The sequence below is a fragment of the Embiotoca jacksoni genome, unplaced genomic scaffold (genome assembly GCF_022577435.1).
Source record: "Embiotoca jacksoni isolate LCO1_2020_lvr unplaced genomic scaffold, fEmbJac1.0.p SCAF_18, whole genome shotgun sequence".
Classification (NCBI taxonomy): Eukaryota; Metazoa; Chordata; class Actinopteri; family Embiotocidae; genus Embiotoca; species Embiotoca jacksoni.
In genome coordinates, this window is record NW_027185318.1 from 11513159 (window position 1) to 11535873 (window position 22715).

General features: G+C 42.2%; 1 protein-coding gene across 1 annotated transcript in view; it reads right to left on the bottom strand.

The window, feature by feature from the left end:
* kcnh5b (potassium voltage-gated channel, subfamily H (eag-related), member 5b) overlaps nt 1–22715 on the bottom strand; it is a 91381-nt gene that overhangs the window by 44146 nt on the left and 24520 nt on the right. Inside the window, 2 exon segments of the mRNA XM_069152807.1 lie at nt 10336–10607; nt 12410–12567. Of these exon segments, the coding sequence (XP_069008908.1) occupies nt 10336–10607; nt 12410–12567 (430 nt within the window).

A 22715-nucleotide genomic window follows, 5' to 3' on the forward strand; every position in this document is an offset into this window, starting at 1 on the left:
TAGACGCCACCTCCTTCCCCTGTCATGTGTATTTTCCACTTCCTGTTTGTCGAACTATCTGCCGGAGGAGTTGGGGGATGATTTGTCAGAGTGAATGAGAGCGAGGGACAGAAATCTGTCAGTGTGGTAAGAGAACAGAAGACAAAGAGTCACCTCCCAACCAGGACCTATCAATCACAGCAGACCTGTGAGGCGATAACCCGCTCACACACATGCACACACGCGCACACACACACACGCGCGTACAGTAGTACTCACACACAGAAGCCAGAAATCATACTGGGAAAGGATCATTTATTTGTGATGTGTCATGCGGGAGGGGCATTTGGGCCGAAGGAAAATATTTGCACCAGGGCCAATTTACAGTTATGTTTCCCTGTAGGGGAAAGGTACTGGACCGATTTGGTTTCAGTGTCTTTTCAACAAACGCCTTTACGACAAAACTGAACACACCTCTCTTACGCAAGCTAGCATAAATAGCAGCACAGGCTCAAAACAAAGCAGCTAGTGTCTTTACAGGAGCCACCGAGCCCATTTCCTGCTCAGCGAGCCAAGTCGGCATCCAGGCCGCATCACAACACATTACACAGTGACAGACCGCCGCACTGCGCTCTGCCGGCCGATCACCTAGAGATCCAGTCAGCCGCATCGCAGCCCAAACCCTTGAAAAAAATAAAAAAGCAACAACCCTGACTGTGTAAATCTGTTTTGACAAGCAGTAATTGTACATCCAGTGCTCTCGGGATGAGTAGAACATTCTGGCTGATTGTTTTCAAAGAAGTATTGACTGAAAAATGTGCAGCGGCGTCGCAACCCATCCCTCTCGTCAGGCCATCACATATCATCTCTCAAATCTCACCCGGTAAATTAGCGCTCTCATTTCACTTTTTTTTTTTTTTTTCCCAATTCTGCATTGTTTACTTCACATTATGTTGACTTAATAGACCACTTAATATTGTGCAAAAATTATAATGGGTTTTGGAGTGATTTGGGCGGGTGTTTTAAGCGTGACAAATGTCTGTGTCCACCAGAATAACGGACTGAAAAAGGGTTTTTGCAGATCATTATGATGACAAAGTGAAGTTGACCTTTGACCTTTTGGATATAAACTGTCATTACTTCATGATTTGCTCCCGTTAGACATTTGTGTGAACCTTTGCCATTATTTGGCCACAAACATGTTTGACCTTTGACCTACAAACTCGAATCAGTTCATCCTCAAGTCCAAGTGAACATTTGTGCCAAATTTGAAGACATTTTCTCGAGCTGTTCCCAAGATATCATGTTTACGAGAATAGTTCAGATGACCTGAAAATATAATTTCTTTAATGACTGATCAATTTCACACAAAAATAAGTCACTTAAATACTGCTGAAACTAATGTTACACAGTTAAACATGTTCACTTCTAACCATATGATGACTTCCAAATTTCTTTCGACCATCAAATCATCACGAGAAAGAAAACGGTAAGTACAAAAAGGAAGGAGCGAAAACCGTTTTGAAAAACTTAAATTACCTCAGCTACCTCTCAATGGGAGAGTCAATCAGAGATATCAGAGACTTGGTGAAAGCCTGCTAATGACAAAACACAGAGATGAATTACCACCTTCAGTCTTGTAATCACGCCCATAAATCATGACCTTGAATATTGGCACAAACTTGGAGGGAATTTTTTTTTAAATAAGGGATTATCCTTTATGTCTCTGTTGTCTCGCTGAGTGGAAATCCCTCTGAATGTCTCCTAAACACAAACAATGAGCACCGATGAGCTCTCATCTCGTCCTTATTGTTTGTGCACAATTGTTTTTATCTGATCGAGAAGACAGTGTTGCACTTTCACATTTGGGACCAAATTAAAAACGTGACGCTGAGGTTTCAAAGCTGAAGGTAATGAGGTCGTCAGGGGTCGAGCGCCCCGCTCGAGCCCCTCCCGGTGGTGGGCTCTCTGGGGACCGGGGCCAGAGTAATGAAGTCAAAGAGGATGACTCGAATCGAAACCACGAGCGCCTCGCAAATGATGGGATGGCTTTTGTGAGGCGGGACGAGAGAGGACTGATGTTGACTAGAGGAATAACAGTTTATATGTTGAAAGTGATGTGTGGACGTAGCTTCCGGGTCTGAAAAATGAGGTCTTAAGCTGCAGTACCACCGAGTGCCACTAGAGGTTGGCTCCATCGACTCCCATTCAACTTCTCTCATGAAATACGAAGTCAATACATTTTACCATGAGTCATTTCGGTGTTGCTAGCTAAGGTCACTCCTTATTAGTTTTCTGGCGGTTCATCTGAAAATAATCCATCATTGATTAGAAAATAAGCCTCAAAAAGCAATGTTACTGGGGGCGTGTCTGTTTGATTGACAGGCCTGTGTTAGGGCAGGCTAGGGCTATCGTTGGGCAAAAATAGAGCATACGCTCTCATGTTCAGAGCTGACTTCCAGTCCTCACCTTGTCAAATCTCAGAGTTCATGACCTGCTGCCTCGTACAAACACTCTGTGCAACTGTTCCTCTTTGATTAGTCCTTGATGGTTCATCAGTAGACTCCAGCCTGCCCTGAGCTGAGCGCTGGCATCAGATGACACCTGCAGCAGACACAGATCGACCGTCCAGCTCCTGGTTTTGTCTGACTTTGGCTCGGGCGGTCGGGTCGAGCAGCTCGTGGGAGGATCCGAGGTCACACTGGCAGAAGCTCGCAGACTTCTGCATCTGCCCTCTCTGCTCCATGAAATGGCTCTTTAGCTGCGATGACTGGGATCAGCAGGCGAGACAGGTACAGCGTGACCGTGGCAGCTCGCGCTAATCACAGCTTGGTCCCATTTCCCCCACTGTCAGCAATTATATGTGAGGAGGACCAATGTATCATACCTGACACCTGCTTGATTCAATTATCCCCGCGCTGCCCGCCTGACTGCAGAGGCGTCCAGAGTGGAATAAATTACCCGAGCAAAAATAAAAAAAATTATAATAAAAATGGGAGTGATTGCCCTCTTTAGAGGCTTTTCACTGTGGGAATAACTGAGAGATTGGGTTCAGAAATGAATGAGTGGGAAAGATTCACCATGAGGACGATTGCAACTAGTAATGATTATGGAAATGAGGTGTGAATCACTACAAAACCCAACCCCGCGGTGATTTGAAACGGCACATGGAAAGTAAAAGAAACCGATGTTAATTATTTATGATGCCGCTCTGGTGTAATGTTGTGAAATACATTGCTGCTACTAAAGTATTATTTTTTTTCAAAGGCTGTACTAACAGCCTGCTGAAGCCTCGGCACACTTTCAAACACGTGCCGATGACTCCGCTTTAACAGTCAAGTCTTTGCCCATACTGTACTTGCTCAGGCTCTCCCTGTCACACACGCAGATACTAATCCATATCAGGACACATACTGGGCACGAATCTGCAGATATGCACCACAGCAACATCGCAGATACTGAACTACAGCCGAGTGAACAACCAAAGGAAAAACCCACAGACAGTCAGGTGATAGTCTAGTCCAGAACCCTTTCAATGCTCTTTCCAGTTCTCTAAAAGTTCAGTTCAGACCAAAGATTTGTGAAAGGTCAGGTCGAAAAGAAAAGACAGAGCTGAAAGTGATTCATGTTTTTTTTGTTTTTTTTTGTCAAAAATGAATAAATAAAATCGTTTCTTTCTGTATTTCTATCAGGTTGACTTTAAGCTCCAAACTAAATATGTGGTGAGATTAAAAACTTCTGATTTCCTGAGTTCCTGTTGCTCATGAACAGAGCGCAGTGACGTGACGTGCTCGGAGCCGGAGGATGCATTTAGTTTTTATTTATTTTTTACACAGCGTCACAACTTCTTTGGAAACAGGAATGCAAGACATTTAATTTGGTAAATTATTCAGAGAAGGCATCACAGCTGCTCTTAGATATTTATGCAGGTGCTTATTATAATAAAATATTGAGCTCCGACTCTAATGTGTTATCTGCACAGAGCAGCCGTTTCTTTACATGCATAAGGAAAAAAACTGAGAATATTGCTAATGGTTTTTGTGAGGATTCCCTCTGGGCTGAGATCACGCATGCCGGAGGTGTAAGGGGCCAAGATGCCATGACAACAATAAAAATATGCTACAGCTCGCTCATGCTATTATGTAATTAGAGTTAATGGCATTACATTATTATGAGCTCTTATGCTAATTATTCTTTAATCGTGTAGATCAAAGTTTCATGGTGTGTCTGCGTGTGTGTTTCTTCTTGTGAGAACACGGAGGTGTGTGCGGGTTCAGAGAAGACACTCGGCTCTGTGCTGATGGTCGCAGATACGGTTAAGTGGCCCATTAATCCTGAACTGTCTCCTGACCAACAGGGTGTGAGACATGTGGGAAGATAGCCGTCGGAGACAGACAGAGGGAGCAGCCGGGGAGGAGACCCTCTGACAAAAGGACAGAAGGAGAGGTGGTCCCATTTGAAGCGGACGTCTTGGGTTTGGTCCAAACTGTCCGTCTTGTTCAGAGTCAGCAGAGCGTCATACACGTCTGAACGATGCAGGTGTATTGGTTTTTATCAGTCTGTCAGAAAACAAGGGATTACGTCCTTGAGCTGATGGGTGATGGACGGATAAAAAAAAAACCAAAAAACTGCCACATCTACAAGCATCTTCAGAGTTTTATTTTTTGAGCCATTCAGCAAAATTTCACTCAGAGGTCACTAAAGGCTTTGAACTGTTGAGCTACAAAACTAAGACAAAAAAAAAAGGTGACAGAACGTTCAGCATTTCTCATTCAAAGGTCTGTCCTTGTAGATAAAGACCCGCTGAGGTAGATCAAATCAATTGGTTTTCCACTTATGTAAATCTCACATTAAAAAAAAAACACGTTTTTTGCTCTTTTCCAACTAATTTTTGGCCACACACCTGACTTGGGACTTTTCTTTGTAGCCGACTTTGTAGCCTAATCTAATGTCTCTTATAGCCAGCGTGTGAAGTGTTCAGGGAACATCTGTAAATCGTATCATCGAAGAATAGTCTGCATGTGAGGCGCTTCGGGAACTTCTGTAAACTGTAATGTCTAAGAATGGTCTGCATGTGACATGTTTAAGTGAACATCGGTAAATTGTAACATCTAAGAATAGTCTGCATGTGAGGCGTTTAGGGGGCACAGGTAAATTGTAGCAACCAAAAATAACCCGAGTTGGACTCTCCCCCCTTCTAAACTGAGATATGTTGTATGGTTTGCAGGTGAATTGTAATAAAATCAAGTCATGAGTCCTGTAAAGATTCACACCTCTAACGACATATTTTATGTTAATCTTGTATGAGTTTCAGTTTTCTCTACGTGGATCTTTCTCAAGACATAAGAGACCTATAGCATCGACCTTTCACTGATCAACTTGATCGATTCTCTAAATGCCACGTCAATCATTGCTTCCAAACTGGGCATGTCAGTGCTTCACCACAGTCAAACACGGGGCCGATCGGGGCTCTCCAGGACTGAGCCGTTTCCCCCCTCAAGGTAAGACATCTGTGTCGCACTCGGCCTCCTGTCACCAACACAGAGAATTTGTCATGAGGGATTAACTTTGAATAAACGGCAGAGATGGGGTCAGAGAGGAGTTTAAACCGGCAGATGAGCTGACATGCACCACTTCACCCAGACGTTGTTTTTGGTCTTCTCCCTCTGACAGACTATCCTTATCGAAGCTAAACTCAATGGGACATTTTAAACTAGTGATTGAAATCTCCAGAAAATGTGTTTCCATTAGGATGAGCCGTGTAAACACAACTCCTGTACATTTAAAAGTAGTCCGGTTTCCAACTTTTCCTCTGTCACTCAACTTGCTGCTTTAATTAACTGAGATAAAACAAATGTATTAAATGTGGCCTGATTAATTCATCACTGTAATTTGCTAGATCTGACAGATCATTCTAAGTTTCATTTCGCTTTTAATGGCTTCAAAAAGCCCCGACTTCTATCAACCACCGTACATTGCATTATAGTACAGTTTGTTTATTCCTCCGCCTAAAATTTTGGTCAACTCAGTTTTAAGGGTTCTGTTTTTAAAAACTGCAGCAGCATCTTCTCACGTCTATTAATAAATCAAAGGAAAAAGGATATTTTGAGAAGAAAAATCAAATAGTTCAGAGTGAATTTCGAATATTAGTTTTGCTTGAAATACGCATCCCTACTATTTATAAAGGTGTCCTTTTATGAAGTTTAGGGGTTTATGAGATGCATCTTTATGCTTTATCACATTTTGATTGATTTCTTGATACTTGGCTTGCGGACTGGTGCTTGTGGGAGTGGCGAGTTATGAAAAATCTCTTCCTCGGATGTGACATTGCTTTATCTTCAAAGTTACCTCTTCATTGCATGTGAGGGGTTTAAGGAACATCGGTAAAATCTACCATCTGAAAAAGGCGTCCGTTTTAGGCACTGCACCAATTAGTAGCAGCTTGCATGTGAGGCATTTAGATGACATCTGTAAATTCTAGCGCTTACTGATGCATGTGAGGTATCGAAGTAAATCTATTGGTTCTGGTGCCAGTACGGAAGATTTTTTTTAACGACACCCAACCCTGAGCACGAAAGGCTTTATCTTTTCTCCCTCACTGTTACCGATATGACAGAATAGTCTTCTGGCTCAACTTGTGATTAATGGCCAGATGTGCAAGAAAGTTGACCCAACTTAACAGCCTGGTATTAAGCTCCTCTGTAGTGACTTGATAGCTTATTAAAAATATGACAAATTCATACGTGTATGTCTTCATTAATAACTGTGCTCATATTTATAGCAGCGAAGGGCTTTCCGGATCATTTAAAGAGCAATAAAGACAAAGTAGGTGTCATGCGGAAGGAGGATAAACACCAGACAAATATATTTTTCACTACTAGGCAACCAAAAATGATCATTAATGGTTTATAACTGAGCTGGAAAGCATCAGCTCATGATTTATGAGCCATTATCACAGTCATAATATTCATAAACCGTTCTTAGACGGTGGAAAAAAACGTGTTTCCTTCTTGCAGCTCTACAATATTGATCGTTTATATTTTCATGCGAAGGGAGCAAAACGAATGCACCCCCCACATCTGTCTGTCTCGCTATCTGCACTGAGATCAGAAAAACTGCCCACACAGCCTGTGTGAGGGTCCGACATGCCAAGACAGAAGAGACACTGAAGAGCGTGTCCTGTCTCTGTATTGTTTACTACAGAGACGAACAAACAATATGGAAAAGAGCCCGGGGAGGCTCTGGTTTGGCCCGGATCCTAAACTCCGGGGCAAGGACAGATCGGTTTGAGACAAAAACATAAAAACACCCTTGTTCCAGAAAGGAGATTCAGCCATTTTAAAATGCCTGCTCTCACAAAGTGACAGATAAACAACGGAGACTTCACACCTTCTTCTAAATGGCCAAACCTGAACACTTTTCACAGGCAGGAGCCTCTGGAGTTTTTGGCAACCTGAAAATTGGCTTTAAAGTTTTGTACAACGCGAGGAACACCGGTGTATCTTGCCAAAGTCTCCAAGGATAGATATGAAAACATTTAAAAATAACCAGTGGCCACATGCTTTTGTAATTCTGGCCAAACAATAAGAGCGATTTCTGTCGGGTCTGAGAGCACGAAATGTTTCATCGTTCAAAAACGTCAACTGTCGAAGATCAGGGACTTCTTTCGGAGGGTTACTGCGCACTATAGTGTTTGTAGCCTGCACCCCATACCCACCACCAAAACCAAAGCTTTACACAATAACCCAGAAATGTTTCACACTCAGGTAAACTGCCAGAACAAGAACAACTCCATCCCTGAAGTACAAAAAGCAAGGATCATGGTTCAGTCCTCCAATCAAAAACTAAACAACAATACTGTAGGCGTCCAATACCAATGTTTTTAAAAGCCCCATTAAAAAAAATTGATGTAATGTCCAGGTCAGAAAACAGAAGCCAAAGCAGAAGCGTATTAAAGTACAATACCACTGAGAGCCACCTGGGGCTGGCTCCAGTCAGAGAACACCGCAGTCTATGCTGTCCAGTCCACTGCTGACAACATGACTGCACATTTTCTGTTGTTTACGAAAACATTATTGCTGACTGCATATATTTATTTAACCTTAATACCAAAACAATTCTGCTATTTCTCCAATAAAGCCTCCAGGAGACCATTTGGTAGAATAAAAGTACTCCGAGTAGGAATGTGTGCGCTCAGTTTTGCAGACTGTGCATACAGTTAAATAATTGATGACCCGAAAGTAACTTTTCCTCCAAAATGTAGACATTGTTACACAATCGCCGTCAGGTCAGCAGAAGCGTCAGGAATAACAGATGACACATTTGCTGTAAAAAAAACGTACATCGTCTCAAACAGACTGAAAGGTTTTAAGACCCGAGAATGAATTTAAAGCACAAAATAGCACAAACCACAAACAAGGATATTACATCAAATTGTTCCATTAAAGCTGCCCAACATCCTCGACCATCTGAACTAGCAGTGCATCGGTACTCTCAACAAAAGCTCCTTCAAATCTTCTCACAGACAATTAAATTGTATACAAAGTGTAGAATAACTGTGCAACATGGTCCCACTTTACAAAGGAACGTACAGCAAGCAGATAAATTAATAAAAAAAACACATTAAAAACTGTTAAAAAAGTAGCAACCCAGGCCAATAGCAGCATAACATCAAGGGACACCCAGGCCTGCCCCAACTAAAAGCTTTATCAAAAGTGCAAGTTTTAAGCCTAATCTTAAAAGTAGAGAGAGTGTTGGCCTCCTGAACCCAAACCAGGAACTGGTTCCACCGGAGAGAAGCTGCTGGAACCCGGTTACTTGCTGTAGTCAAAAATTGGATTTTCCTCAGAAAAAGCAAGTGATGCCGACCAGTAGATACAAAATCTGATGACACTTCCATGTCTCTGTGCCTCGCTTGCACAGAAATGAACTACTGAAGAAGAGAGAACAAAGTTTTGTGGTTATGGTTAAAGAATAAAAAGAAATAATTTACTGCAGGCCTCAGACGGGACCCGGACTCCAGTTCCACTGTCACCAATGAGATTACTTGTGAGGCTGTGCTACAGACTGAAAGATGTGATCAAGCCTGAGGCGGTGACAGTGTGAACACCTTTTGTTCACGATGCAAAATACTGAAACGTTAATTGTTCACAAAAGACCACCCTGCAAGCTGAACTGCAGTAAACATGATAGCTCATTATTGACCATAAATATCTTATGGCTCTGTCATTTGTTCAGATGGTTCCTGGGATTAACCACAGGGAGTGCAGTTTGCCATTAATCATCTGCGCCACATGCTGCTTTTTATTATTTTGTTCAGTTATCTCCTGCTTCATCTTCATCTGTGGTGTTTCCTGCAGCCTCGAACACGGTTAGAAAAACAGACATTTTCCTGTCAATGCTCTTCATTATTGTAACTCCATCGGGATGTTCTGTTCAATAGTGACCTGAAAGTTCGTTGCTTATGAGGATTATGAGCAGCAGTCGGTACTCAACAGCAATAATGTGGAGGCGGTTATTGGCAGGATAATCTGTGAACACGAATAGCTTTTTAAAAGATGAATACGGAAATATTTTAAAAACACTCGCTGCAACACAACATGATTCAATCAAAGCCGTGACGATCTTTGTAAAATCAAACAAAACCATAGTGCTGATGAGAACAAAACATCATCCTGCCCTGATATCACCCAAAATAAGTTTAGACATGTTCATGGTTTTGTTCCTCAACTGCTCGGCACTTTGTCAGTGTACTGAAAGGGGGACAGGCAGGGCTGAGCTCTGCCTTTCATGAAACACACAGAGATCCCAGGACTGTAATGCAACCTGCAACATGCCTGCAAAACGCAACAGAGACTCTCACGCTTAGCTGGAAAGAACCGGGTTCTCAACACAGCAAAATAATTAACCAATGCAACGAGAGCGTTTCAACCTGAACTTTTTCATTTAAGAAGAAACAGCCCAGACATGGATGTTTGGCGGTAATCGTACCGACGACCAAACCTTCGGTATCGTGACAACCCTATTACATCTTATGGCGATTTTATTCAGAGCACAGACAAAAGCTTTGGACCAACAACATTCATCCTCGGGCGGCGCCGCTAACAATGCAAGAACCCACTTCAACTTTCACACAGCACATCACATTGTGTCAAACATTTATAAAAACTCCACCAGCAGCGTTCCCTCAGAGCAGCTCCTCCACGTGTGCTAAACCCACAGCAGCGGTAGGGTGATATCCAGTCATTTCACTCCAAACCCACAACAGTAGAAACAGACTGACTCCCAGAAGGCCAGCGGAAAAGCTTTGAACACCCTGCAGTTAAAGTAAAAAGCAGCAGTACATCTCACACTTACATCCCACCATCATCATGGCCACCGAGAAGATCTTCTCGCCGTCCGTGGTGGGGGCGATGTTGCCGAAGCCGATGGTCGTCAAGCTGGTCATGGTGAAGTACAGAGAGGTGATGTACAGGGAGTCCTTTCCAGGGCCGCCCTCCCATTGGCCAGAGCCGCTGGCGTTGTATCGGTACGGTGAGCCGATGCTGATAGCCAGCTGGTAAAGCCAACTGTCCATTTTGATGGTGTTGGTGGCCTCGTCGATGACCTCGTAGTCTCCAATGCTGTACCTGTTTGGGGCCAAAACTGGAGTTTCAGTGGGTTTACCAGGTACCACAAATGAGCTTTAAACTAACTGATGTGTCTGATTTCCAATCCTGGCGATATGACATCCGCCAATAGCAACTAAGTACAATTAATCCTTTTTAATGGTTATGTTTAGGACATCTCCGCATGTGTTTTGGGAAATATTGCTGTCCTGAATGAATAATGGTTTGAAGCATGAGGCAAGTCTTGCTCACTGGAACCGAAACCACAATCTAACACATAACTAAATAGAGGACGCACACCAATAGAAGACAAAATTCTCCTTAGAGATACGTCAGATGCCTTAATCCTTTCATTATTTATGCAAATTTCCATGAACATAAACTCTGTGTCCTTAAAGTCTCTGAATTGAATGCCTTAAATGAAAAACTATTCATCAGGCAACTTCAGTAAACCTTAATTATGTTTATTAAAATCATTCATCTTTGCTATAAAAACAGACTGAGGAGCACAATAAACATTTAGAGCTTCACGGTGGTCTGTTGAGGCTCGTGTTCACTTATTTTAGCCCTTAAAGAGACATTTTGGATTGTTTTTGAAGTGGGGTTGTGTGAGGAGCCTCTCCTCAGTAAGTAGACGGGGTTCTGCGTGTTCCCAGTTTGAAGAAGCAGGTAGCTGTATAGCAGCTAAGCAACATGCTCCTGTAGACGTCAGCAAAACATAATTTTACCTTATTTTACCTTACTGTCAGAGAGCTCGTTCTGACAGGGAACTGAAGTCGTTGTATCACTCTTTTCAGAGCTTCCAGACTCCCTTCACAAAAACAGGAATTTTACCTTTCAGAGCTTCTAAAGCTGCCTGGATCAGTTAGTTTGTCTTATACTTTGACTTTGGTGTTACATAAAAGAAATGAAAACATTCTGGATACAGTGTACACTTGTACTGATATTAAGAGGTGACTAAAACAACGTTTTGTTGTTGACACCCTCCTCAGCAGCACACAGCTTAGCTGCAGTGTCGGTATTCTGCTGAGTTGTGCCTGCCCGCTGAGAATTGCATGCACCTTGCATGATAAACTTCTGCCAAATAATGCATCCACACTGCAAGCTTATTTCTAAATAACTATGAATTAGAAGGCTTTATCAGCACATACTTTGGGCCATTTTGTTTTAACTAATAAAAATAATAGTTTAAATATTGAGATGAATCAAGGAAACCTTTCAGACCATTTGCGTCAAGGAAATGCTGCTATTGAATGAAACCAACTGTCTGACTGTGGATGAGTAAATCATACATCACCTAAAACAACCCGAACTAACCCTTTAAAGTGCCTAACTTTATGCCCTGTTCATTGTCATCTTAATATAAAAAAAAATGACTGCAGCTTAAAGGTATAACTTTACAGTGTTTTGCTTGCTAATTTATGTGAAGCATAACCACAAAAATGTAAACAGAACAGTAACGTGTCAGAAAAATATTTCTGTTGTGTTTAACGTTGGGGAATATTTGCAATTAAGGAACAATCTGAAAACAGATTCTTTTTTTTTCGGGTATCAGGAGACTATTAAAAAGCCGTCTCGCTTGCTACGGGCCATAAATAAATTAACATCGCTCGATATTGTATGGCGGAAACTAAAAGGTTGTAGTAAGCAGAACTGTAGCAGATGCTTTGTAATATATAGACAGGGAGGAGAGAAGCGGTGTTGAGCACACTTAAACAATTAGGAGCAGTTAGGGCAACGGCAGCAGGAGAGTTTGATAGGCACTAAACTGTGTGTCCCCAAGTGACTCTCACTACCATAAAAAATAAGAAAAAGTAGTGTACCAGATGCAGGCGAGCCAGTGGGCCACCAATCCGAACACGCAGACCAGCAGGACCAGAACAGCAGCACCGTACTCCAGGTAGTGGTCCAGCTTCCGGGCCACCCGACCCAGACGCAGCAGGCGGACCACCTTCAGAGAGCTGAACAGACTGCTGATGCCCTGAGAGGGAGGCGAGGAAGAGAGGAGACGGAGGAAGACGACAGAGAAAAGTGGGGAGGGACGGAATGAGGAGGAGAGGACGGGGTAGAAGATGAGAACAAGGAGAGAGAAATTGGTTAAAACGGGTGAAAGTTTGAAGGATTTACCAGTTACACGTTTTATAGTGATAAGGAGAAGCCCATTGTTTTTTCCTGAAATAAACTTCTACTAGTTTGGACTCTTCTATCACCGTGTTGCATTTGTAATGAAACACTTGGATGGAATAAAATCCGGCCCGTGTCTATGTAAACAACAGTTTTAATTGCTGTTGTAGGCGGCAGCAATTAAAACTTTTGTAAAAGTTTGTTAGACACATTGTATGTGGTTACATAAGAGGTAGACCAGGGAGGAAATAAAGTAGACGGAAAGACGAGAACGATGTGTTTATCATGTTTCCAATGCATCTATAAGTTATCAGGTCCATTCAAAATAAGTGCTTTATGTTCATCTCTCAAAAAAAACCCACTGGAAATAAACAAATGATGATAAATAAATAAATCAAAACAGAAAATACTTCCTTACAACCACACTAAGAAGCATAGATGTTAAGATGCTCTGACAGTATACACAGCATAATGGAAAACCTCATTTTCCATGACTTTACATGAATAATTTTTTACTTTTTTTATAGACCGAGTCAAATATGTTAAGTTGAACAATTTGGAGCAAAACTGCAGCAAGTATGATTATATTGGGAGCCATACTTCAACATCCATCACAATTAATTCTAAATTAAATTTTGTCATTTAGAAAATAATTTGTTCTGCAGCTCTAAGCTCGCGGGAAACCAGGGGAAAATAAAATAAAAAAAAGTCTGTGCACAAAGAGAAAACGCAGTTATTTGCCTCCATAATCCATCATTATCTTCCATAACACAGTTAGAAACTTCAAGGATTAAAGACATGATGTTTTTATTTCCCAGTTGGTCAGTAAAGCGAAACAAAGACAGAAAAAGAGACGACATGCGCTGTTTAAAGCGTCAATAACAGAGTGATACGCTGAACTCTGACAGACTGTTTGTATCGGATCGGATCAGATCAGTGGTGCGCTCTACATACATTCACTTTAAAGGGGTCGAGCTGGGACACGCAGATTATTCCCACGCTGCTTTTAGTCGACACCAGCTTGTTGTCACCTGGTTCGCTCCCAGTCTTTTCACAACATGACCGAGATACAGTTTATATCCCCGTATTACTCAGGTTCTGTTCGGCTATGGTGATCACTGGTTAACAACTGGTGGGTTGTGACCCAAAAGTGGGCCGTAAGGCCTTTTCGAGTGTGGCGGAAGTGTGTGCGTAAAGAAAATACAAAAAAATAAAAAGTTGAGGTGGGGAAAAAATAACTTGTATTTTGAAGTCTTTTGTACTTCTGCTGCTGTGCTTTTATTTTGATGGCCGTTTGTTTCACACTAAAGCTGCGTTCTGGATCGCGTACTTTTTTCTTTTTACTTTTAGTATGTACTGCAGCTACGCTTACAAAGTATGCACTGTTACATGTAGTATAATTTGGACATACTACATCATAGAAATGCGCCTTGAACTTTGACCCTCTTCACCATATCCATCACGATTTGTAGAGCAAGATTTGAAGTAAAAAGAAAAAGAATGCAATTTGGAACGAGGACATTTTTCTTTTAATGCCTCATCTTCTTCCTCTCCTTCCTTTTTGCAAGCTGCAACCAACTTTCTTGGCTGCTACTACAGTGTGGCCAAACAACTTCAGCAGTTCACAAGTTCAGTTTGTGAAAACTTACCAGAAATATTTTTCACTTCACTAGAATTTACATACACGACTACACCCACTATTATCAGACTATATTCTAGTGCCAGGTCGGGTGGAGCACAGTGCGGTGGCGGTGGTGTGGGTGAACAGCCACACAAAGAGGTCCAACACTCTGTTTTTGTTTTTCCTTCAAAAGGCTGTGACTGCACTAATATCACTCACTGAGTCTGGGTTGAACACAGGTACTGATGATGAGCCTCAGTCACACTATGGGAAGAGAGCAGTGGAAAAACCTCTGAGCATGAAAGAGGGCTCGGAGCGTCAACAACACGCCGTACTTCTCACGTCATTGAGTGTGAACTGTGCAAAGTAAACAAAACAGCAGTGTTGCTGTGCGTGTCCACTTCACAGCACTTTAATGCTGCATTGTGTGACAGACAAAGGTCGGTCTAAAAGCAGGAACATGGTTTCAGGGGTCAAACTCACAATAAGACTCATTCACGTGTTTACAAAAGACACAAAACCTGGAGCCCGTTTGTCACAGCGTTTGATACTATAAACGAAACTCACTCTAAATAATAAATAACTAGAAATGTATCTGTAGGTTGTCCCTTAGGAAAAAAAACAAGAGTCTCCCATGTTTTCCACGTATTGACACGTTTACCACATGTTGCAATGCATGATAACGTGGGGGAAATATGGGGGAAAGTTTGTACATGGGAATCTTCACATTTTACAGTTTAAAGTGTTCTAAAAACCAAATAAATGTTTCACATGGGCAAAATCCTACCAATGTCTTGGAAGGGCGGGCTGCCCTACCCCCGGGACCTCCACCCCCGAAAACAACAAAAGGCGAACGTACTCGGAGAACTGTAGTTACGTTCAGTAACTACTACATATTTCCTTAGTTCCTGTGTATCCGTTTCATTTCAGCTCGACCCATCCCGCCCTGCTAAGGCTGTCTGACAAGACGAAATGCTGCATGTGTATGTGATCACGCTTAAGTATTTGCACACGTGAAATTCATGTGTCTTACTGTAAAGGGTTGACCAGAAGTCACACGCGTAGATACAAAATGCAAAAACGTGACACAGTACATTTTCTTGGTCACAATTTTTCACACATTACTGCGAGGGAATCCCTCTGAAAGACAATATCAGCCAGCCTCTATTACTCATGCACGATTTCTATTAATACAGAGCCTTGACATAAACAGTTCCTTGTCCCAGAGTATTTTTTTTTTTTTTTTTTCCCATGCACTACGCCGTGAGCCCCCCTGGTGATGCTTGGCTTGGCTCCTGACACCTCGTAAACACAGCGACCTGAGAACGAGGCTCTAAAAAGAACAAAAGTGACTCTTTCCAACAGCAGGAGCAGCAGCCAGGACCCCGAGGTGTCGGCACGCTCCGCACAATCCGTCTGAACACAATCAACATCGGAGCACTCGGAGCAGCGGAGGCCGAGGCGGCACGAGCTCCAGCTGAATATTTACCGACACGATTTCCTTTTGAAGCAAAAGAGACAAAAGAAGCAGATGAAGTCAGAGCCAGCAGGGTTATCTAACGGTGTAGGCTACAATGTTATGTAAGAAAACAGGAGATTGTTGAGTGGATGATGTGAGCTGCTAGCTGCATCTTCCTCCCAGCTCGTCGCCCTCAGCTCAGCCTTCAGCTCCAGCCTGACGACCGTTTTCAGCCTCAGTCTTCAGCTCCACTCAGCCATCTTCTTATTCTGAGCCTGTAACAGACCGGAGCGCCGCTCTTTCGCTCATAATTGGGATATAATTCCACCCTGTGGTCTAAATGATCCTGTTTCCTGACTGTTTTGCACTGTTCAGCTCCTCCTTTCTGCTCCAACTAAATTCTGCAGTTGAGGTAAAAAATTTAAATCACAAAGCAGCTCGACCTTCTTTTTCTTTTTACTGCAACACTTTTCAGGTTGAATAATGCACTCTAGAAAAATCTCCGTCCATGTGATTTCAAGTAGTCAACGCATGACAGTCCGACAAAAAGGAAAAGTGCTGCAGAAGTTCAAGTTTCTCAAAATTCAGATGAACAAAACTGCAAATCTTTCACAGCTACAAATCTATGTGTTAAATTCTCAGAAAAAGAACAGCACACGAGTAGAGTGCAAAATTTTATACAACACATCAAATAACATTTCCTTCACACCGTTATTATCTCACTGTGGGCAGCGATCTGAGAAAATCCCTAAAAAGAAAAATGGACTACTGCAGCTTGGACTAAGATGAGGCAGACTTGCTGACTGAATGTTTCCAGGGAGGTTACTGGGTCGATGGCGTTAAATTTTCCTGATTGGAGGTAATTTGGCAGTCTATCACGGACGGGGAATTGACCAGTTTTACAGGGAGCTGCAGTTTCTATTATGAAAAATGCCTCGATAAAAGGGTGCAAAAAAAAAAGAAAAAAAGAAGCCCATTACAGAATAAACCAGGTACAAAGAACTAAGAATTTTTGAGGAGGGAAGAAATTATTTTTTTTTACACTAGCATTTTTGTAAATATTGTATTGGGAAAGAAAACTTAAAAAAAAAAAAAAAAAAAAAAGTAATAATGATTGTCCTATGTAATTAAAGCCGAAAGAAAATGGAACAACAACCACACATCATGTTACAGCCCGCGTAACTTATTTTTTCTGTTGTGTTTCATTGGGAAAAGAAATGCTGCCACTTCCTCCGAGTTCATGTAGTTTCTCTTTTTGAACAGATGAAATTTTCAGCAATCCATTCGAGTCCAAATACTTATTACCAAACTTGTTTTAATGCGCTGAAAGAGACAATTTCCTTGATACTAAAACTAATTCTGAAGTACAATTGCAAAAGTTCATCTACACAAGGTATCTTGGACCACATGCACAAAGCAAGTTTGGATTATTCTCATTAAATTCAACTTTGATCTTGAGATGTAATTTTATGCTGGAAATATAATTTAAATTATTCTCGACATTATGACTTTTTTCAAGAGCAAAACTTCCTTATTTTTTTTTACTTGCTTAACGTGGCCCTATAATACTCAGTCGTATTTATGTGTGGACATTAAAGATTTGTTGGTGGGCGCTCAGTTTACAGGTGTTCCCTCGACAACCTTTGTTTAACAAATATGTTCCTCACGTGCACAAACTTGAGTTTCTCCTGCAAGTTGTATTTTGTAGGTTTACAGCTGAACTTTGGAGCCATTTGTAAACACCACTTTACGAGCCGGAAACCATTTTGGCTCTAATTTGAGCTCCAGTCTCACAAATAAAAGACAGAAACAGGTCAAACACAGGAGCTTAAAGAAAGTTCCTACAGACGGATCTTCATCTGCGCATTTGTAGAGAAAGAATTTTCTGTCACCAATCCTGAAAAAAAAAAAAAAAAAAAGACTCCTTTCCTTTGATGTTGACCCCTTCTCTACTTGTGACTCGACCGGACCTGATTCTTACCTCCTCAGCTGCACCTTCGCCTCAGCTCAGACTGCTGTGGGTTTTTGGTCTCTCCTCTGTCGGATGCCACCGTCCTCCCTCCCCCCCTCCCTCCCCGCCTCTCTCCAGCCACAGCTTCAAAGGCCTCCCCCCTGGGACTTGTACGGTTCCCAGCTCATATATGTAAATGCCTCTCAATTAAGTAGCCACAGGACACAGCCACAAAGATGAAAAGAGCATGAGTCAAGAGAGCGTAACGCATGTAAAATCATGGCTAATAAGCACCTGTTTATCCAAAGAGAGCCTGGCGGAGGGAGACGGCCAGCGACGGAGACTTCGCGTCCACCGAGAGGCTCGTTCGCTTTAAGTTTCCGAGCACCACCGGGAGGGTTCTCGTGTGGCGTTTTTTGTAAAAAAAAAATTTAAATTATTATTATTATTTATTTATTTATTTTAAATCAGTCGATCCCACAAGCGTTAAAAATTTAAAATGCCTTAATATAAGATGTAACAACGGGGTTTTCAATTTACACCGACAGGAGCCGGAAGCGAAGCGTTCTCTGAGCAGCACGAAAACCGAGACGCCGAGTTTCTGTCCAGTTTTTAATCCTTTAAGCAAACATCTGAATGACTTTTAGATATTCTGCTGCATAAAATTTAAATGAGAGACTTGTCTTTGACTTCTGCTCAGACAGCAAGTCACAGAAAAACTGCACCCGTTCAATCTTGCGGACCTGTAGACATCCCCTGCTAGAAGGCCCGTCACAATTATTACATCATCACTTGATCACAATTATCTGAGCTGACCGCAGTTTTTTTCAACCACTTCCATTAATCTGGACGTCACCTCAAAGTGCCCCTTTCTTCTTCTTCTTCTTCAGTGGTTTAAAAGAACATAAATTGTTTAATTTGATTAATGTTACCCGTCAGTTAGAAATTTGTTTGTATATTTGAGTAATAGGCTCTCTGTGATAAAGTTGTCACATGAGCCGCTTGCAGATTATGTTTATAAAATCTAAAAGGCAAACAAGACATTTTTACTGATATATTTCAACGCTGAATGTCAGTAAATGTCTGTTCTTCTTCATAAGGTGTATTATTAAACTATGAATAGGGTTACACTAACAGTAGCATAAAATGAACATAAAATAAAAAATGTTAGTTGTAAGAGAAGTACAATTTCCCGATTGTGACACCGCAGACGTAGCCATGACCATGAAATAAAGCACAGTGTTGAGTGAAAACAGTTAAAACAGCAGAAATTAGACTTATCCAAAAGAACAAGCAGCGGTCTGTCGCTTCCTTCTGACTCCCCATGTGCCATCCTTCACACAACATTGCTCCTATTCGTGGCATCTCCAGTCTACGCGTTCATCTACATTCAGGCCTTCAACGCTCCTTTACAGTCCTTCTACATGTAACCGTAGCAGACGTGTTCAGGCCCAACCTTTCCATTTCCTCCTTCCCTTTCGTCTCTCTCTCTGTGTGTTAACATGCAGCGTTAATATTTCACCCCCAACTGCACAGCGCGCGGCCTCCTCCCGGCTCGACTGGTCGCGGCGGCAGCTACATGCACGCCACACAGGAAAGGTCAGGCCGGATTAGAGCTCCGGGAGCGGCCACGGCACCTGCAGACGCCCCCTGCGAGCACCCCACCCCCCAACCCCATCCCCCGCCATCGGCCTGCCGGGCGCCTCTGTGTGACAGCAGGTGGCCCGGAGCCCGCGGGGGGGTTCCTCCCTGCCTGAATCCAACACTACACATCCAACACTACACATCCAACACACTCACACACAGACTCCAACACCAACTCTGCGGCGACCTGAGGGAGCGTCGGCACAAACTCCTCGTGAGGATGTTACATCACGTTTCGCTGCAGTTGTTTTCACTTCACATGTTCTGCTGGTGTTAATGTTGACCCGCGCCTGTCCTCGTGTAGGTGTTGCTATTCTTGAGTTATCCAGAACCTTGGATCTCCAAAATCTCAACAGGAACAAACAGTACAAGTATAGTGTAAAGTCCTTTGCAGCTTCAAGGGAAAACTTCTTTTTTTTTTCTTTTTTTTTGTTCTGGTGGATTTAAACACCTTCAATCTGTCAGGAAAACATTTTACTAACTTATTTCACTGCTGGGGATGTGGAAACATCACTAACAGAAGGAACGGCATCAACAGTCAAATTAAGGACAAAAAAACAACATGAAATCATCATTAAAGCCCAGAAAGCATTCTCTTCTCTTGCGCTTTAAACTGCAATACCAGAGGGCCAGTAGGGGCTGGCACCAATAAACATCTGGCTCCAGTAGATTCCTATTCAAAAACTTCTCATTAAAAACAAAGTCCATAAATGTTTTCTACGAGTCATTACAGTGAAATTCACTTTTGAGTTCTGGTGGTCCTCCTAAAAATAACTCCATCATTAACTAGATATTAAGCCTCAGAGAGAGACATGTTTGAGGGCGTGTCCGGTTTGATTGACAGACCTGGTGTGCAGTCAGGTTTCTTGTAAAGGTTCTCAGGTGCAGATCAACTCCTCGCTCCTCCGCAGCTCGTGAAATAAATGTTCTTGAGAGAATGAGACCGATTTTATTGAATATTTCAAACAATAAAACAAATGAAAATGGCAATGATACAATTGATGGAGCCCTTAACTTAAATGACTTGTGTATCTCTGAGATTTCTGCACCTGTCAGCAGGTAGTTTGGTTCACTCTTGCAGAACAAACTGCTCCTGCTGTCTCGGGTTGGAAGGGGTTTCTTCTTCAGACTGCATGTTTCAGCCTTTTTCCATTCATGTTTGACAGGATTAAGATCGAAGGCCACTTCAGAACAGTCTGATATCTTCGTTTTCCCATTCTGGGTAGGATTTTAGCTGTGCGTATTTTGGGTCATTATCCTGTTGGATGACCCTCGACCTGTGACTGAAACAGAGCTTCCTGACACTTTAATAGACCTGGTTATGTTGAATAAAAGAATATTGGCATCAACGACGCTGAATAACCTCACGCAGTCAGGGAAGAAAGTTCTCCAGACTCGGAGAGAATTTTTTGTTTGGACTTGGTGCTGTATTATAAGTCAGGAATGTGTGTGTGAGAGTTGGCAGCGCCTGAATACATGTCCTCAGCTCGGCAGCAGTCTTGAAACCTGTGTTAAAATACGACTAAAAATACTTTCCCCGCTCGTTTTCAGCTGTCAGACACATCAACAGGCGAGTTCAGTCTGCGACGAGCCCATAATAATCTCTGCGATTTTTCTCTCACACTGCACCTTCAGCCACCCACACAATGTCCTCAGTCAGCATCCATCCATCCATCCTAACAGGCCGGTTAATATGGGAAAGCAGCAACAAAAATGTCTAATTGAGCAAAGAGGGGGAAGAGAGACCTGACTAATGTTATTCTTTTGTATAAAAACAGCTGCGATGACAAATTAATATTACTTTCATTATTTTTAACCAGGCAGATCTCCGTTTCATGGGTTGTCATGAAAAACTTTGGTGATCCCCTTATCCTTCTCCTCCAACAATACACGCATATTATCTGTAGAGACGAGAATATACGGATGCTCCGTAAACGCCTCACATGCATACTATCTGTAGATGTTAGCTAGCCGCCTACGCCGAGAAAAGCCCCCGATTAATGCAGCACATGCAGCTCAGACAGGTGTGAGACTGAAGATTTGTTTGAAATGTGTTCCAATTTCTGATTGATTCAAGTTGAAGCCAAGTCATTTTATCTACCTGGGCAGACCGTCCAAAAATCATTTTGTCGTGACTTTAAGGAAAAAAAAAACTAAAAACTACAAGGCTGTGTATCGGGAGTTTTAGTGAGTCGTGTTGGTCCAAATGTTAACAAGAATAAAATGCTGAGGGAGGTGTGGAGTTGGTTTTTTTGGCATGAAAAATGAATAGATGTAGAAAATCCCGCTGCTGGCAGCCTGAATGCACACATTTAGTATAATTACTGGCATTAAAGCAATCGTGATTAAACCCCCACTTGGCAGACACACACGTATACATACTCAATAATGAAGATTGTGCATTGTGTTCACAAAGCTTGCACATGCCGATACACAAAGTGTGCCTTTCATAACCCACATATGAAAAAAATAAACGATAAAAAACTTAGACCTGCAAGGGTAGACCACCAGCACGTATCTTTCATTCTTTTTCATTTTACATTGAATTGATTTTAGCTTCCACTCACGCTGAGGTTTAATTATTTCAGTGGGAAATCAAGTGGAAAATCACCTGTGATGGACTTGAGGCCATATTGATAGAACGCCGCGATGTCTGGGAGGGGTGGGGTGGGAGTGGAGGGGGTGTAAGTGGCCGTGAAAAATACCCCGAACAAGCCCGATCTCATTATGATACATCATCCAGAAATCAAACAACAGAGTCGGCATCTTAAAACTCTTATCGTCAGGGCAGACACGTACGTCAGCAGTGTTTTCTCAAACTAACACCAAAAAAAAAATAGCCAAAATGAATGTTAATCCCTGGTGAAAATGGGGTCACTAACAGTCACCTGAGACTCAGCAGCTGGAAACTGAACCAGTCAGCAAACTGGTGACTCGATGAGTCATCAACCTGACACTACTTACAGTAATCTAGGCACTTCAGATAGAGCATGAAGCTCAATTCTGCAATGTCATGACATCTTTCTCATTTCGATTTCAATCATTTTCTAGAGACAGTCTAAAGCTCGAGTGTTGGGTTTAAGAAGGATCCATCCAGCTAGTAAAAATTAGCACCGTCACACTTTCATCAACAGTCACGGACAACATTTCTAATCAAAGCTAATTCCCCATAAACCCTGCTGGAAAACAATCAATAAAGTAATGCTGGCAGTAAAAGACAGAGCTGGTTTCACCATCCTGACATCTCACAGTCGCCATCGTGTTTTTGCAACAACGTCGACCTCATGCATGTTTAAAGTGTTTGTAAGGCCGATTTTTTTTTTTGACTTA